Source organism: Pocillopora verrucosa, chromosome 12 (assembly GCF_036669915.1).
Source record: "Pocillopora verrucosa isolate sample1 chromosome 12, ASM3666991v2, whole genome shotgun sequence".
NCBI classification, from domain to species: Eukaryota; Metazoa; Cnidaria; class Anthozoa; order Scleractinia; family Pocilloporidae; genus Pocillopora; species Pocillopora verrucosa.
The window spans coordinates 11,217,328-11,235,826 of NC_089323.1; the positions used below are offsets into that span (position 1 = coordinate 11,217,328).

An 18,499-nucleotide genomic window follows, 5' to 3' on the forward strand; every position below is an offset into this window, starting at 1 on the left:
GTTTTGGAGAAAAGTGACAGAAAAGCAAGGAGTTTGAAAGGATAAATCGAGTCTGTAAACCAAATTCATCACTGAATTTTATCTTATTTTATTAGTGAGATATTTCCTGTTCCAGGAAGTTCTGGACTGAATCAAGGTAAACTACTACTCTAAACCCTAAGTAAATGGCATAATTTAATAAAAATGTTGAAAATTTGACAAGGTAATTGATAAGATTTATTAATTCATCAAATTATTTATGAATTCACAGGAGTTAAGAGAAAAAGGGATTCAACAGGTAACTAAAAAATATTACTTTGCAAGGTGGAGTTTGAACTGTTTAAAAAATAGAAGAAACTTGAGTATTCCATTAAACATACTTCTTTTTTTAAATTATTTCAATTAGAAGAAGAACGGCAATTAACATGGGGATGGGGGTTCATTTGTGGCCCCATCACCACAGAAGACCCTGAGGGTCAGAGCGATTATAACAGTGGTTATCATTCCCCTGAAACCGAGATCATTTCAGATTCAGAAGATAATCTATTCGTTTTAGATGGTGAGTTAACAGCCATTTATCATTGTAAATAAATTATATTTAATGATAAAGTTCAGGATTAAGGCAATTACACTTACAGAAGTGTTGTCCAGTGGCCAGGATAATGAGGAGAGAGTACAGGAAGTGGACGAGGAGGAAGAGGAAGAGATTGAATACTGGGGCAAAGAGGAGTGGGGGGAAGAATGGGAACAGTGGGAATTTGTAGGGGAAGATGATGTGAAAGAGGACCAAGAGTACGAGGAAGATGAAGAGGAGGAGGAAGATGAAGAGGATGATAATGAGAAGGAAGAGGAGGAAGAAGGCAAGGAGGAGGACAAGGGAGAAGGAGAAGGTGCCAGTGTTCCCACTGACCTGTGCATGGTCTGTGTTACCAGACCACGCAATGCCAGCTTCATTCATGGCGACACAGGACATCAAGTTTTTTTTTTTTGAATACACTTCCAAGGTTGAAAAATCAAAAAGACAGATGTCCTCTCAAGGGAAACTTTAAAGGCTGTGGATGAGGAGTTGGGTAGGGAGACCCCTCGAGCTTTGCACAAAGAAAACAAGGAAAAGTTCCACTCCAGAAATCAGAAAGAAACAGTTATCTGTCCTCCAACCTGTACTGGTTAGTGGGGAATGCCCTTGTTGGTCTTGTTTCTTTGGTGAAGGACAAAATATTTTTTTAAGAAATAAAGACTGACTGACTGACTAAACAAATGTAAAAAATCAATCAATCAATCATTCAATCAATGAAAGAATCAGTCATTCACATAATCAATCTGTCAATCAAATTGTTATTTTATTCCAAAGTGCAAGTCCCCAGATACTACTGGTAATTAGCTTTGTTGTTGCTCTCAAAGTCTCATAAAAAGGCCTGAAATCTCCTAAGACAGTGCGCATAATTTTTGTTTTTTTAACAGATGCAGAGCTACAGGCAATTGTTCAGCCTGCTGCAACAGCTGTCACTTGCAAAACGAAGACAAATACATGCTCTAAGCGTGGGAAACCAGTAAAAGGCCACAAGAAAGGACAGTGCACCACAACTACAGCCACACCATAAAACTCCATGTAAGATCTCCAGAGATCAAAGAGAAAATGGCAAAAAGAGATCAAGCTCATAAAATCGCGCGAGAGACAGGTGCTCTTGTGGATTGGCAGTATTATTGGGACTGTTGTAACGACGTAAAGAGGGTATTACGCAAGGTGGAGAAGTATGTCCAGAATGAGGTTAAAAAGAATCAGAGCTCTAGTGAACGGTGGAAGGTGATACGGAACTGCATACCAACTAGGGAGAAAGTGTGCCCAGCTTATTCTAGGGATATGAAAGAACTTGCGACAGAATTTAATGAATTCTTTACGGAGGTGGGAGTACGTGCCGCAGAGGAAGCCAAAAGACTTGCATCAGTCAGTGGTATACCAACTTCCCATCAGGAACTCCCTGTTGGTTTTATACCCGAAGAAGTCGAGTTTCAATTTTGAGCTGCTACCTCTTTTAAGATCAATAGGATTATACAGTCATTTCTTTCAAATAAAGCTCCAGGGAAAGATAAATTACAAATGGCAGTGGTGAAAGATACTTTATCGGCTATCCTTCTGATTTTAACCAATATCATAAACAGTTCAGTTTTGACATCTGTATTTCCCTCACCATGGAAAGAATTTGAAATTGTTCCAATTCCAAAGGATGGTGGACATCCGGAAGTAGCCAACGAGAATAGACCCATGTCATTATTACCTGCTCTATCTAAGATATGTGAACAAGTAGCCTGAAATCAATTCACTGAATATGCAACAAAGAGAAACTGTCTCAGTGGACACCAGAGTGGGAATAAGAAACTGTATTTGACAGAGACACTAAACATTTTGAAGTTAGATCTAGCCCTAGAGGCAATGGATTACAAGCAAGTCACTGCCTTGGTGTTATTAGATCTTTCCAAAGCATTTAACAGCATTGATCACATTTCCTTATTAGAGAAGCTACGTGCAATGGGTACCTCTAAAGAAGCAATAGAATGGTTTGAAAGCTACTTGACCAGAAGAAAACAGTTGGTGAGAATTGGTTGCAAAATATCTGAACCCTGCCTAGTCTTGTATGGTGTACCACAAGGATCAATCTTGGGCCCGGCATTGTTTAATATCTACATCAATGATCTACCATCTGTACTTAAGGTAGGGTCGTTAGAGCACTATGTTGATGACTCACAGTTATACCTCTCATTTTCTGTACATGATGCCACCTTAACCACAGACCAGCTGACAGAAGATCTTCAGAACATAGCCGCATGGTGTTGCAAGAACATGCTACTCATTAACCCGGATGAGACAAAACTTCTAGTTCTGGGGACTCCGCAGATGCTGACGAAAATACCAGATGATGTAAGCATTACACTACTCAGCAAGGACATTACATCATCTAATTCTGCGAAAAACCTGGGAGTTACAATGGACTGTAATGTAACGTATGATGAACATGTAACTCAAGTAACTTCGAAATGTATAGGTAGCCCTTGTCAAATTAATCAGTATGAGCTAATACCAACAAGAAAAACATTGAGCTATTACAAACAGTGTAAAACTTTGCAGCCCAGATAGTTTCTGGAACGAGGAAATTTGATCATCAGACATGGTTTCATGCTACTTTGGTCTACAGATACATATACCACTATGTAGAACAGCTGCAGGTCAGCGTGCGTTTACTTTCAGAGGCCAAAAGCTATGGAATAGTCTTCCGGATGAGTTTCAGTCTATCACTAATTTGGATGTATTTAAAGCAAAAATAAAACAGCACTTTTTAAGGGCATTTTTGGAAAAATAAGTTTTAGATATTTGACATTGAAAATTAAGCTGAAAAGCCTTTTTGAGGAGATTAATAAAGTTTCTACTACTACAACAAACAGCTGGATAGTGATTTATTGGGTTGATAGCTTTATCCAACCTTTGAACAATCAGGCCATGGGGGAATAAAGATGTTTCCCTGAAATGAAACCTAGTTTATCTCTTATCAGAAGTGAGGGCTACAACTTTGTTAAAAATTAAGATGTTGAATCATTGTATTTGAATATGTTTCAGAAGTCAACTATCTTGCCTGGTTATATGGTGACTACTACTGCCTTGCTGACACCGCCAAAGCCTGAGACATCAGCCAGAGCAGCCAACTGTTGCAGACAGGCGAGATGTCTACCAGAACCAACTGACCTTGAATTCATAATCAATGTGTGAAGCATACCAGAAAATTTCCTGTGCAGAAGTTGAAACCTGCAGAGAAAGACATGTTATCTTAGCAACAGAGGAACAGCTGGCAAAGTTAACCGAGGCCAAGTGGTGGTACGTGAATGAAAGTTTCAAGTTGTGTTGCCCACCCCTCAGTAAGCTCTTTTCCATCAGTGCGTTTGTCCAGCAGGGTGATTACGCAAGGCAAGTTCTGCTCCTGTTTGTGCTCATGTCAAGCAGAAGAAAGCACTACTATATTCTAGTAATCATTTGTACGTATTTTTTTTTACATAAAAGCTATAAGAAAGCAAGATTCAGATGTCTTAGTTAACTGCTCGTCTTAGTTTCCTGTATAATTTTTTTGATAGCTTACCCACTCAGTTATCTATAGCATTTGCCTGTTCGAAACGGCGAATGAGATATTTTTTAATTAAGCAGATGCTTTTACGCTTTTTCTGAATTTTTACAAGTAAGTTGTGCAATAATATGGTGGTTTCTGTTTTAATGATTATAACTAAAAAAGTAACTTACAGTATTTCAATGAATGTACAGGTGTACCTCTTTCTCTCACCTTCAATAATGGTGTGTCTGAAAAAGGTGAATTATTAAACTAGTTCTACAGACTTAATACAGATATAGTGGATATTACATGACCACGTGGAGATACAAAATTTCTCTTCGAGAGTTGAAAAATATTTCACAAGTGAGTGCAGCTGTTTATTCTACAAACACTAATGAAATACCAAATCATTGGTAACCATAGCAGCGGTGATCTTTTCATGTGTGAAGATAACATGTTTTCGTGCAAAAGCTCACTTGGTAATTCATTGGTGTTTCTATAATAATATGTGCAATGTTTGGATATTTATCTGCATGGTGATTTGTCCAGGGTGCTTATGTCATAAATTGCGATGAAAACAGCACAGCTCAGATGATGATCTTAGGAATATTCCCTGGCATATTGTTGAAAACGAGGACAACATCTACGACGCCTTGTTTACGTGGAATAAAATGTTTTCGGAGGTTGCTGATCAACACGCACCAGTAAAAAGAAGGCGTGTCAAGGGAACACCTCTTCTATGGATGAACAGTCAAATAAGTGATACAATGAAAGAACGTGACTGGGCGCATAGAAAGGCGCGAAAATCGAACTCAGCGCGTCATTGGTCAATGTATGCAAAGCTTAGGAACAAACTTAATGGCTTAGGGCCAAGTCGCACTAGAGGACAAAACTGTTTATTTATGTCAAAAATCTGTCATCACAATGAAAAACCAAGTGCGACCGGTTTGTTCACCAAAGGACAAAATTTGGTCGCGGGCGGACAAACTTCAAAGATGCCGTCGACTACCTCTGGAGCAGGCCAAATTGAGACAAATTTTGGAAAACAATAGCGAGGGTGTTTTAATTCGGAAATGATTTGACAGGTGATATGTAGCAGAGTCTCTATGCTATAGACTTTGCTGCAAAATTGGTCACATTCTCATTTCGCAACAACATGAATCCAGGCACGGGCAACCAATACTTTCCGTATGAAATGGGGCAACAATATCCTCAATATCCACCAGGATGGATATATCCGTTGCCTAGCACTTACAATTTTAATGATCGAGGAACTGCAAGCCCATCTCCTTCAACCGCAAGTTCTGGCTCGTTGTCAGAATCCTTTCCGTTCGTCGAAGACGGCTCAATGCCGGAATCAAACTTCCAAACTTCTTCGCGCCGTACATCTTCCGAGAACAAGAAGGCCCAGGAACGATGGACTAAAGATGAGGAAAAACTGTTAGTCAAACTATGGGCTGAAAAACACGATCAGTTCGAAAGCAGAGAGTGCAGGAAAACGTGGGCCTGGATCGCTGAGAAGATTTCGAAAGCGCTACAGTCCAACAAGATGGCCAACAAATGTATTCGGAAAATGAAGTACATCATAGAAAGATACAAGAATGCAAAAGATTGGAACAAAAACCAAACAGGAGGAAACCTTAGGAAATCCGTCTACTACGATGAGGTTGATAAGATCCTTGGATGCCGCGACCTAGTAACCTTCAATAATGTAGCCGAAGCGGGGATCAGTGGCAAAAGTGCCCCCCAAGTTGTAGCTGAATCAAGTGATACTACTGGCGAGAACAGTATTTCATCTAGCCCCAATGTGCTACAAACTCCAGCTGAAAAGAGAAGAGCGTCAAAGAAAGGGAAACGAGCTTCGAAACGCAAAGCTCCTGATAATGACAGCGACGAAGAGTTCAAGATGGCTCTAAAGGATACAAGGCAGCAGGGGGAGAAAGTTACAGCATTTCTGGATTCTTTGCAACAATCACAGACACTGCAGCTAGCCATGATGAACCAATTTATGGGCTCCATTGTGAAAATCCTTGGCCAAAAGAATGAGAAAGACAACTGAACTTTAATTCAAGACTGTTTTGGACTATTGGGAGACAATCATTATCGACCATTATCAAAAGACATGTTATTGTTTATGTTGCGAATCGATCAAACGAAATTATGGAAACAAATGAATGTACTGCTTGAACTGATTTCTTGTTGTAAATGCAAAAATTATCTTTATCACACACTTCTCTTTAAAAATCTGAACAATAAATGTCTGTAAAATTTCAGGAAAATTCAATACAGTGATGGAAATCGTTTCTTATGATTCACCAATCGTATGTTGAGCACAAATTACAATGCAATATTTTTATAGTATTTTCTCGTTGATTTTCTTTTATTTTCTTTGTGAAATATCAAATACAGTATAAGTTTAAGTTCGAAGGATTAAATAATTAAAAAAAGGGATTTGAAGAATCATAGACTGTTTTTTAGCAACTCTCTTATATCTTCCCCGTCCTGCATTAAGTCATTGTTCTGTTCGTTTCCGCGGTCATCATCGTCATCGTAAAAATCATCTTCCCATTCGTCCCCAATTTTAATGCAAAAGTTATGCAGCACTGCACAAGCAATGGCAATCTTCACAGAAAAAGTTATTCTGCTATCCAACCGCTTTTGTAGAATTCGCCAACGACTTTTGAGGCAGCCAAAAGCGCACTCGATGGTTACTCGTGCATACGACAGTTCCTTGTTGAATGTTATCTCGCCAGGGTCACGCGTCGCTTCAGGATAAGGCTTCATAAGCCAGGGGGAAATAGGGTATGCGCTGTCTCCTACCAGGTAAGGCTGAATATCTGTGATGCCGATTCTTTCAACGGGTTCCTTGAGTATATCTCCGTTGCTTGCTCTTAGATAAAGCGAGCTGTTTTGATATACCCTAGCGTCGTGGATACTTCCCGGATAACCCGCTGCAAAGTCAAGAAATAATCCCTTACCGTCAGCAACAGCCCGAATAATGAAATCATGTTGCTGATTTCGACTAAAATAATCAACAGCACTGTCTCTAGGAGCAACTATTTTGATATGAGTGCCATCTATGGCCCCAACAATGTTTGGAAGTTGTGATTTGTCCGTAAATGTCTCTATACACCTCATTGTCTCGGCCACTATTGTTGGGAATTCGATGTACTCATTCCTTAAGTCATAAAGAGCCTCAACCACGTCTTGACAAGCCTCTATTGCTGTAGTTCTGCCGACGTTTAGCGCAGGTCCTATTGTTTCGTATGAATTTCCGTGTGCAAGGCGATGCAAACCACAAGCAAGGACCTTTTCAGGAGTGAGGCAATTTCGCAGAACTGTATTCTGTCTCGTCAGCCGGTTACGAATTACGTTGAGCAACAAATCAAAGCTTTCTCTGTTCATTCGTAAGAGCCTTCGAAAGTAGTCCCCAGGTATTGTTCGATCAGTATAATGGATCTCGAACCACGATTTGACTGGACGAGGAAGGGTCCAATAGTATGGTGCTCGTCTTCGATAACGATTTCGTTGTCGGCGAATACATCGTGTCACTAGAATGTTTTGTGCACGTAAATTCTGCATTAATAACAGACAACATATCATTAAATTGATATTGACATTTGCTTGCTGATGAAGAACCAGAAAATAGAAGAAAAATATTATTGCTACAATTCTTCGTGGAAACATTTTGAGATCCCTCGTGTCGCGGTTTGTGGATTGAAACAGCGGGTAAAGGCTGCTTCGTGGGAAATTGCGTGACGCTCACAGCATGGTGTGATGTTTTGTTCACAGATTTTGTTCTCAAGTGCGACTGTAGCTTTCCGGACAAATTTTTTGTCACTGGCCGATTTCAAGTCAGATTTGTCCTGGACAAATCTGAAATTGTCCTCTAGTGCGACTTGGCCATTAGTACGACCTGCCAAGTCTAAATATTACTGTGACATGATTGAGGAAGCCAAGGGTGACTCAGAAAAGGTGTGGAAAGCAGTGAACGAAGCATGCAATCGGAACTCATCTTTAGAGAGTATTCAGTGTATTATCTCTGATGGTGTTCAGCATATAACATCCCAATCCATTGCTTCTTCAATGAATAGCTTCTTTGTTTCCATCAAAGTTAATGGAGGGAGACTGGTTATGAAAGCCGACAACCTTCAAAGGCCAAACTCTTTGTTGTGTTTTTTTGCATGTCACGTGATTTTGATGGTGCACACAGATCTTCAAGATGGCAACCAGTCCGTAGTCGTCTTGCGAATCGCCCGTCTTTTCTCTCGTTTCATCGAAAATCAAACAACAGTTTATTCTAAATTTGACAAGAAAAGGTTTACTGAGCCATGCCGGGTGTCAACTGTTCAGTTTATGGCTGCGGTTCATGTAGAAGAACCAAAGGTATCGGAATTTTCAAGGTGCCTTTGCCTAAGGATGATGCACACAGAAGATGGCGTGACGAGTGGCTAGGAGAGCTAAAAAAAACCAGGGAAATCGACCAGGATTTCAGGAGGCAAATCAAAGATGACAAGATCTACACATGCGAGAAGCATTTTGACCCCGAGGATATTGAAACATGTAAGTATGGCTTTGTAAATTCGTCAGATTGGGAAGCCTCGAAACGTCTATACATGTAAACAACACAGGAGATCGGTGAAGTTAGCTCTCTCTCCTTTCCTCAAATAAGCTGTATTTATGAACAAATATTTTCGTTTCCTTCTGTTATAGTTCCTGGTGAAAAAATGACGAAAAAGAAACTTCGATTCAGAGTGTTGCCAAAGCGCCAAATGCCAAGGAAAAGCCACCAAAGCAGCCAGCCAACTCCACGACATGAGCGTTCTATGGTGAAAGATGTTGTGGAAATCCCTGCCTCTACATCATTCTATAGCACTTTCCAGGAGTTCAGTCAGCGAGCAACGAATCTGAAAACAATATGTGACTGGATGTCGAAGTTCTCAGTGGACAAAGCTGTCTTCAAAAAAATGACGGAGCCATATATGCTGCCACAGCTTGAAATAATCGTAGATGATGGCCTGGGATTCACTGTGAAAGTGTATGGTTGCTATTTAGTGGAGGACCGCCCTCTATATCTGTCGATCGATGCAAAATGTTACAATGTCAAATTTAGTCAAAGAACTAGAGGGCTGTAAGCTATGTAATGGAGTGCAGACACTGGAACTAACTAGTAAGCTATTTCGTCACGTTGTTCCCATTGATCATGACACAGTGAGTGAACATGAAGAAGAAGAAGCAGAAGAAGAAGAACAGCAACAGTTCCCTCATAAAGGTTTTTGGAGAGCCAAGGGATGCTTAGTTATACAGGAACAAGGAGAAGCTTGTTGTGTGTGCACAACATAAGCTGGATGTGCAAACAGTGCACAAAAAGCAAAGGAAAGTAGGTCTTCAAAGCCTGCACACCTGAATGCCCCGGTGTCAAAGACAGATCCAGAGCGGATAAAGTTAACATTACAGGAGCAGAGGCTGAAGTGCGCACAGCTTGAACAAGCATTGTTTGAAATGCGTGTAGAACTAGAAAAGTCAAGGATGGAGATTGAAAATGAACTCAGCAATGACTTTCTGAAAATCCTTGATTCTGCAGACACTAAAATAACTCCATTCATGAAGTTATTTTGGCAAGAACAAAGAAAGCTGTTTACTAGGAGCACTACTGGAGTGCGTTATCACCCGATGATAATCAGGTTTTGTTTATCTCTGGCTGCAAAGAGTCCATCATGTTATGAGGAACTATGCAACAGTGGGGTGCTAGTTCTGCCAAGCCAAAGAAGGTTAAAGGACTACAGAAATGCAATAAAACCTTAGAGAGGGTTTCAGAAGGAAGTGATTGAAGTGCTCAAGTCAGAGACATCAAGCTATTTTGATGTTCAGCGTTACATTGTTTTATTATTTGATGAAATGAAGGTGAATGCAAATCTTGTTCTAGACAAGGCCACTGGGGAACTTATTGGTTTCACAGACCTTGGTGACCCAGAACTGAACTTTGCTGCATTAGAGAAAGTTGATGTCATTGCATCACATGCTCTTGTATTTCTTGTACGAGGAGTGTGCACTGAACTGAAGTTTGCACTTGCACACTTTGCCACAACTGGGATCACTGCTGCACAAATGATGCCTTTATTCTGGGAGGCAGTTGGTATCCTGGAAACCCCCTGCAACTTGTGGGTTATCGCGGCAACCTTAGATGGTGCCTCTCCAAACAGAAGCCTCGAAAAAACTCAATGCTGGTGCTGGTGGTGACCTATGCTACCGCACAGTGAACTTTTATGCCCCGCACCATTTCATATACTTTTTTTCAGATGCACCACACCTTGTGAAAACCACCTGGAACTGCCTGAAGAGCTCAGGCTCTGGCACCTGTACAAGACATATGTGGAATGATGGCAATTACATCTTGTGGCAGCACATCACAGAGATGTTTTTCCAGGATGTTGATAATGGTCTGAAACTTTTACCAAGGCTGACATACGAGCATATCAATCTGAATGCTTATTCTGTTATGCGGGTGAATCTCGCTGCCCAGGTCTTGAGTGCCTCTGTAGCATCAGTGCTAAAGACCTTTGGCCCACCAGTGGCTGAAGGTACTGCCAGAATCTGTGAGATGGTGGACTAGTTCTTTGACTGCCTTGATGTGTGAAGTCTTACAGAACACCAGAGGAAGCGTAAGCCATTCTTGGCTCCTTACAGATCTGTTCAGGATGAAAGGTATTTCTAGTTTCATGGTAGATACTAATTTATTATGCATATTTAGTCATGTTAATGTCCCTGCAAAAATGGTGTTATTGCCATACAAATTTTGCATTTCTTGGCATTTCACTTTTAAATAAGCTCCAGCAACTCTGGTTGATTTTAATTTTGTAACAGTGACTTGTTGCAGAAGTGTACACATGCTGCGACAAGGCTGCTTGCGCTTATTTTGTCCCTGTGATATGTCACAGGAATTCAAACCAGTTTGAATTTGTGTGACAGAGCCATGGGGGGGGAGGGTACTCATACCATACATGATGGGGGGTTCCAACATTTTTTTTTAGTTTGAAAATTTACACCTTCGGTATTTTTTTGGGTTGAGGTCTGTTACGTATTTTTGGGGTTTTATGAGTCTATTTGATAGAATAAGTCAGTATTGTGGTATTTGTCTTTTTTTTCTACAATAATCAATTAAATCTATTTTTAAGCAATAAATTTTTTTTTTGACATTTTTCATAGATTTCAGTTCTTGATGGAATTCCTCGAGTATCTGAGAAGCTGGAAAGAGAGCACCAAAAACAGACCTGGAAACTTCAGTCAGAATGCAAGGGCACACATGTTTCTCTCCTGGCAGACATACAAAGGCTTCCAGCTTACTGTTCAATCTACCATTGAATCTACCAAGTTCCTTCTTCAAGAGGGTATGGAGTATGTTCTAACGGAACGATTCTCTCAGGATCCTGCAGAAGAGTTATTTGGTAAGCAGCGACAGCTTGGTAGACGAAGTGACAACCCAGACATAAGTCAGTTTGGGTACAATAACAACACTATAAGAATTGAGAGGTCAATTTCATGTCAAAGTGGAAACACTAGAGGCAGGAAGGACAAGAAGAGAGCATGGGTGCAGGTTACAGATGAGAAGTTGCCGTGTCAAAAAAAGCTCAAACTTTAATGTAACTGTGGCTTGCAATTGCCTGGTAGGATTTATGTATATTTATACGTGTATATCATTATCAGAGGACAAGTGTAATTGCATGGAGTGCTGCCAAAACATTCAAAAGTTAAATAACAAAGAAGTCTGTCTGAGAATCTTGACATGACAGGAATTATTTCAAAACATTTTACAGTTTCACAGAAGTAGGTTTTGGGTTTATAGACAATGGTCCATATTTCAATTTCTGTCATTACGGCTAATTCCACAGAGATATTTTGTTTTCAAAATTATACAGTTGAGGCTAACAGGTCACAGTGCTTTTTGTCTCATTTGAAGGGTAACTGCTATTTTTGCATTTTTACCATTCATATATTATAAGAATTGTACTTGCCAAAAATATTTGGGGTTTGCCCAGTAAAAAGGGCTCCTACATTTTTCCAAATTATTTTAATTCCCATAGGCAATGAAAAATTTAACAAATAATGTATAAGGCAGGGAATTGAACAACTAGTAAGATATTTCAGTTCTATGCTAGTTAATGTTTTATTTTACTCTTGCCTAACTGTTTCTTGTTCATGACTCCTCATGATTTCCTTTTGGAGTGCTTTACCCTTTGATTGCTTTGCATTAATTTTGTAGCGCTGAATGATGTCTTTAGCACAAGAAAATGACCGTATCCTTATATATAAACTTACAATAGCATGGAAGACACTGTTGCTCACCTCAACATTGGGTATCAGCTCTGCCTCTGAAACCATACATTGATAGCTTGACAATATCGCACTGTCAGTTACTGTGTTATGCACTATGCCAGCAACATCCACTTTTTGCAAAGAATTTACTGAAGTTAATTGTCTAAAATGACACTCTGTTTTGAGGAAAATGCTCTGTCCATACTTTGTAATGTTCCACAATCCTCCAGGGTTTAAACTCGATACCAGTTTTTGGTTCTCATATCCATGCTCCAGTTTACCAGCTCTCAAGATTGCCATTGCCTGTTGGGTCTCAGTTGTGTTCTTTCTTGCATACTTTTTGTGCAAGTTATGCAACACATATCCACCAACATACTGCAGACCAGCTTGTTATTTCTCTGACAGCACTGTTTGAACAGAAGGTGGGTTTTTGTCAGAAGACTTGGTGCCTTTGCAGAAGGATTGGATAAAATCAGCTACCTTGGTTGCAAGAAGTGTTGCAGCATTACGAGACAGTCCTTTGAAAAAAATTGTAGATTTCAATGGTACTTGGGTATAATAGTTGCCATAGAATTTATCAGCATTCCCAGTTTTGAAATAGTCTTCAAATAATTTCTTTATTACAGTGAATTCTTGTGTTTCTCCCCCAGGCTCTTCATATTCATATTGTTTTAACTCGTTCCTTAGATCTGCTGCAAACACTTCCCTTTCACTAATGTTCTTGAAAGCATTGTTTACTATCTCGGCAAGAATGCTTGGCGTCAAAGTTAAATGATGTGCGTTTCGATTTGCATTGTGCTTTGTAGCTCTGTGCCTTTGGTAGCCTCCTCTTGATTTGTACTTTTTTCCACAATCGCTGCACACGATCTCTGTTGATTTGACCTGAAAACGAAAAAGTATCAAATCATAATTCAATAATATTGTAGTCTTCAGGCCTCGACTTTCTACGATCTGATGTCACTGGTCTTATTTCCTAAAGACACATTTGCCAATATCGAGTTTGTTGTTGTCCTTGCATGCCCGGTGAAGTCTTCTCAAAACTAAGTGTAATCGGGCAAATTTCAGCACCTAAAGCAACCACAGCACTTCTGCTAAAGAGAGTGAACGCATTTTTTTATGAAATTGCTAGAGTATAGAGGGAAAAGAATCATCAAAACCGTCGGATCAATGATTTATTTACTGTTTTTTGGCTGGCGTGACAGCACAGTCGCGTGCAGCTCCGTAATTCCGGCTCGTGGCTCGTGTACGACGACCTGACTGACGTCATTAGTTATTTACCTTCGTCACCGATTACAGTAGGCACATAGGGTACATAGGAACAGAGGCCCAGAAGGACAGTAGGTACAGAGGAACAGTAGGTTCAGAGGAACAGTGGGCACAGAGGAACAGTGGGCACAGAAGAAGTGGGAACAGAGGAACAGAGGAACAGTGGGCACAGAGGAACAGTAGGCACAGAGGAACAGTAGGCAAAGAGGAACAGTAGGCACAGAGGAACAGAGGCATAAAATTTGAAAAATACAAGCCTAGGAAACCAGGCAGTGTATTGCTTTTCTGTTTTTATTTCCTTTTTATTCCATCAAGTAGAGCTACATTTTCTACTCTTTTGTTTGACGTTCATTTTTATTGATGAATACCTTGGTTTATGTATAAATCACAAAACCAAGATTAAATGCTTGAATCATGAATTTTAATATCCTTTTTTCATATTTGCCTATTAAAGATGCAAAAATAAAACCCTGCGAAATACTATCTTACCAAAGTATTAAAAATTAAGTACCAATAAGGTACACAAAAACCAGAGCGCCCAAACCGGCATGTCTACAGTTTGTCGCCATAACATTGATAAGTGTTGAGCCAAATTCTTTACCTGCAAATTTAATTCTGATTAACTACTTGATAACAGATCATTATTTTTTATTGAACCTTGACATCTGATGACTGATGCTAGAAATGGTTTGGCAAACATTGTCCATCAGAATTTCTACAAATTTAAAAAAATAATCAATAAATATTCATCCTGAAAGATTACTTACAGCTGTTCATATACTTAGAAAAGGAACAAAAACTAATAAAGAACTTGATGTTTTCATAACACAATAGCATCAATCCTTCAAAATTCCTTGATGAACAGCTTATCAGGAATCATCATTTTCAGATGCAGTACTTGTTACTGGATTACTAAAAAGGAGTTTCATGTTTTGCAGCTTGTGAAGTCTAATACAGAGAATGCCTCAAGTGACCACTATGAACGGCAGAGGCGCATCCTGCTATGTAAAGGGCCTTTTGTGTCTATTTAAGTGGGAACACGAGGCCATCTGCTGAGGTTCTAAGTGTCACAATGGAAAATCTGGCAACAGATGGATTTGGCACTGTTGTATCCATCGACAGAAGCACCGTCTTCTACAAGAAGCTCCCGGCAGATGTAACTGATGAAGACTTGGCCACATATGAGGTGCCTCGGGAAAAATACCTCCAAGCCTTTAATGAGTGGGCAGACAAATCCATAATCACAAAGGATCTATTTAACAGATTTCTCGACCAGTCACCACATAAAGACCGCTTAAAGAATGAGCACGATATCACACCAGAGGACAACTAGAAGTAATGTAAGGTTACATTCCTCTAGCTCATTGCTAAGTAATGCAGTTTATCACCGTGCAATTTTTCACTTTTTGGCCTTTTGTGACCAACAATTTCTCATACATTTATACTCAGGGAAGTTTGACATTTCATTTGATGATTTTTTTATGGAATAAGTGACACTTACTTCAATTTCTGTTACTGACTTCATTCAATTTTCAACTTTTGGAACATTGTTTATGCAAGATTTTGCGACTTAGTTCACTTTGTTAAATAAAGCTTCAACACTGAAGGAATAAGGAAGTCAAAATGACATGGACAATAGTCACATGCTATCTATCATGGAGCAAAAAATGTGTTCCGGTGATTGAAAGGTTTGGTCATGAGACTTGGAGCATCAGGGAGAAAAGGCAACTTTAGAGCAACGGATGAAGTAGATGGATGTAGAGATGAAATCACATATGCGTGCTACTGCTCCATTGAGATCTAGCAGATCAGTCTATGCCTTGCAAGTCGAAACAACCAACCAGAAGTGGTACAAATGCTGGTACTGTACAAACTTGTCCCATCGGCCAGATACATGCCATAAATTTGTTGCAGTCAGTATCAACCAGCGTATCAATCTTGCCAAAGAAAACCACGTTTTTTTTAGTTGCATGAAAGCAGCCGGGAGAGAGCACCAAATTGATAACTGTGGGAGACATCGAAAGTGTACGAACACTGACAATGGCAGGGAATGCATGCATTTTCATCACCAGTTGCTTCACAAGAGCACTGCAGTTTAAGTTGGCATCATGTCTTTCTCCAAGCCACATAAAACTCTTTTACCAGTGATAACATGCAAGATTTATGGTCAAAATGGGTTCCAAAAGCAAAGTAACACTCTCCTTGACTCGGGAGCGCAGATCAGCTTAATCTGCGAAGATAGAGCAGCTGCACTGGGGCTCAAAGGGAATGACACTCCCATAACACTTTTGAAAGTGGGAGGAGGAGAGGGGACAATCAAGACTGAAGTTTACAAAGTTCCTGTATCATCACTAGACAACACCAAGATGTTCTCAATCAAGGCAATTGGAGTCCCGTGTAATAGAGAAGAAGTGTCAGCAGTCCAGCTTAAACTGATGGTTAAGCTTCTTGGACTAGAGTGCGAAAGGATACACAGAGGCAATGGTCCTGTTGATTTACTAATAAGAATTGACCAAGCCCAGGTGCATACTGGACAGACCAGGCAAACTGGACAGCTAGTTGCTGGAAGAACGCCTCTAGGATGGGTAGTTTTCAGTGGACCTTCAGGGGAAACACAAGTGAATGCTCACATCTACCATGTAAGATTTGCTACACCAATAGAAAGGTCAGATTTTTGGAAGACTGAGGCAATGGGAGTCGAAGTTAAACCATGTGTTTGCAAGGCTGACAAGCCAACACAAGCTGAAAGAGAGGAAGCAGAAATAATTTCCAACTCATGGGAAAAGGTGGGCAAACTTCTAACCAAGACGGATAATCAGGAAAATGAGTTCAAGATGCTCCAGGAAGAAGTTGAGGAAAAGGTGCTTGGAGTGATTTGGAATTATGTTACAGATGAGTTCAGTTTCAAAGTTAAAGAAGATTTGCTGTGCCAGTCAGATTATTCAGTACCCTGTGGAGTAAAGATGACCAAGAGAATGCTTCTCGGTCAAGTTGCCCGCTTCTTCGACCTCACTGGACTTGCTGCTGCATCGTCATCAGGGCCAAAATAGGTTTGCAAGAGCTGTGGCAGATTGGTCTTTATTGGGACAATGAGCTTCCATGTGATGTAAAAGAAGAGTGGATCCAGCTCTTCAAGGAAATGAGGGACCTTGATCAGATTGGTTTCAAGAGGTGCCTGGTTCCACCCTAAACTCCAGAATTACCAATACTATGTGTCTCCCCAGATGCCTTGCAAGAAGCATTTGGGGCCTGCGCATACATCTGTTAGGAAACAAAACAAGGTACTTATGAAGTAAACTTCGTTGCAGCTAAGTCTAGAGTGGCACTCCTAAAGCAACTAAGAATTCCATGCCTGGAATTACAAGCAGCCATTCTTGCCTCCTGCCTAGTGAAAACGATAGTGAAGGAGTGTATGATTCAATTTGCCGATGTCAAATTCTTCACTGACAGCAGTATTATATCTGCCTGGATTCAAAGTCCTTCCTGCAGTTCAAGCTGTTTGTCTCAATACAGACTGGGGAAATCCAGAATAACTTGGACCCAAGCAGATGGAAGCACATTCCCTGTGAAAAAAACATAACAGATGATGTCTCGTGAGGATTGCATGTAAAGCAGCTGATGGGTAGATGGATGAACAGCCCAGAATTTCTAACACTGCCAGAGGAACAATGGCCAGTCCAAACAGCTACACTGCAACAAGAAGGAAATATGGAGCGTCGCCACATTAATGTTGTCTCTGCAGTCTCGCCTGCAGATGTTGGAAATGTAACTGATGTGAAGAATTCCTCCAGTAGGTGAAAACTGATACAAGTTACCATGTAGATAAGGCAATTAGCAGAGAAGATATGCCCCAGGAGAAACACACTCACGGGACGAGAAGGACCTTTCATGCCTGAGGAGTTAAAGAAGGCTGAGTTGTCATGGATTAGAAGAGCCCAAAAGGATTTAAAGAGCCGAATAAAGAATGGAGACTTCAAGACATTGAGCCCGTTTATAAACAATGAGGGATCATCAAGGTTGGAGGAATGATTGACAAAACAATCATGTCCTACGAAGGCAAACACCCAATGCTGCTTCCCAATGAGCACAGGATATCCCTGTTGATTACATGCCATATGCAAAACCATGGGCATCCTGGAGTAGCAACAAGGACGGCAAAAATACTGGATCCTGAAGGCGAATAAGCTCGGTAAGGCTGTGAAAATTAGATGTTTCTTGTCAAGAAATGACACACAAGGCAGAGACACAGTTAAAGGCAGACCTGTGGGCCCTCTGCTTGGCACCGCAAACACCTCTGTCCTACTACCCCTTGTGTGATTACTTTCGCCCGTATAATGTGAAGATAGGGCGCAACAAGACAAAAAAGCACTATGGCGTTATCTTCACCTGCTTAATCACAAGGAGCCATTCATCTGGAATTAGCTGTTGACATATCACCAATGGAATTTATCTTGGTGCTAAGAAGGTTATGCTCCATCTGTGGATACCTGGCAGTGCTGTTGAGTGTCAATGGGTTACAAATGGTTGGCGCACAGTGGAAATCATGCAAAATAGTCAAAGGTTTAGATTCTGACAAACTCCATGATTGCTGCACTGAAAGAAGCATCAACTGGTTGTTCACCGCTCCAGCTGCCCCTCATCAGAACAGATGTGCTGAGGCACTTGACAAAAGTTGTAGGCATGCTTTGAAGAAGGTAATTGGAGAACAGCTTCTGAGTCTGTTAGAGCTACACACATGCCTGCTAGAAACTGTGTTTGAAATTAGCGCTTGCCCGGTTGCCTGAGACAACTAAAACTTCATTCGGGGAACCAGATCTTAGGAAAAATAAAGGGCAGGTTGCCTGAGAAGA

General features: G+C 40.5%; 3 protein-coding genes and 2 pseudogenes across 3 annotated transcripts in view; 3 read left to right on the forward strand and 2 right to left on the reverse strand.

Moving 5' to 3' along the window:
• The first annotated feature begins 5,226 nt into the window (after nt 1–5,226).
• On the forward strand, nt 5,227–6,129 carry LOC131791098 (uncharacterized). The gene has a single exon (XM_059108413.2). The coding sequence runs from the start codon at nt 5,227–5,229 to the stop codon at nt 6,127–6,129; it is 903 nt and encodes a 300-aa protein (XP_058964396.2).
• Nucleotides 6,130–6,512: 383 nt separating this feature from the next.
• LOC131791103 (uncharacterized) lies at nt 6,513–7,652 on the reverse strand. Its single transcript, XM_059108417.2, has one exon. It carries the CDS (start codon nt 7,650–7,652, stop codon nt 6,531–6,533), a length of 1,122 nt encoding a protein of 373 aa, XP_058964400.2. The 3' UTR covers nt 6,513–6,530.
• Nucleotides 7,653–8,401: 749 nt separating this feature from the next.
• Nucleotides 8,402–11,709, forward strand: LOC131781266 (uncharacterized; annotated as a pseudogene).
• Nucleotides 11,710–12,182: 473 nt separating this feature from the next.
• On the reverse strand, nt 12,183–14,199 carry LOC131781347 (uncharacterized; annotated as a pseudogene).
• A 3,068-nt stretch (nt 14,200–17,267) lies between these two features.
• The window catches only part of LOC136277177 (uncharacterized), a 33,904-nt gene continuing 32,672 nt past the window's right edge, over nt 17,268–18,499 (forward strand). Inside the window, exons 1-2 of the mRNA XM_066158869.1 lie at nt 17,268–17,439; nt 18,051–18,402. Of these exons, the coding sequence (XP_066014966.1) occupies nt 17,268–17,439; nt 18,051–18,402 (524 nt within the window). The remainder of the gene's footprint in view (nt 17,440–18,050; nt 18,403–18,499) is intronic.

Bases quoted from the DNA above. Each gene is read 5' to 3' on its own strand.
- LOC131791098 (XM_059108413.2), top strand. From the start codon at position 5,227: ATGAATCCAGGCACGGGCAACCAATACTTTCCGTATGAAATGGGGCAA.
- LOC131791103 (XM_059108417.2), bottom strand. From the start codon at position 7,652: ATGCAGAATTTACGTGCACAAAACATTCTAGTGACACGATGTATTCGC.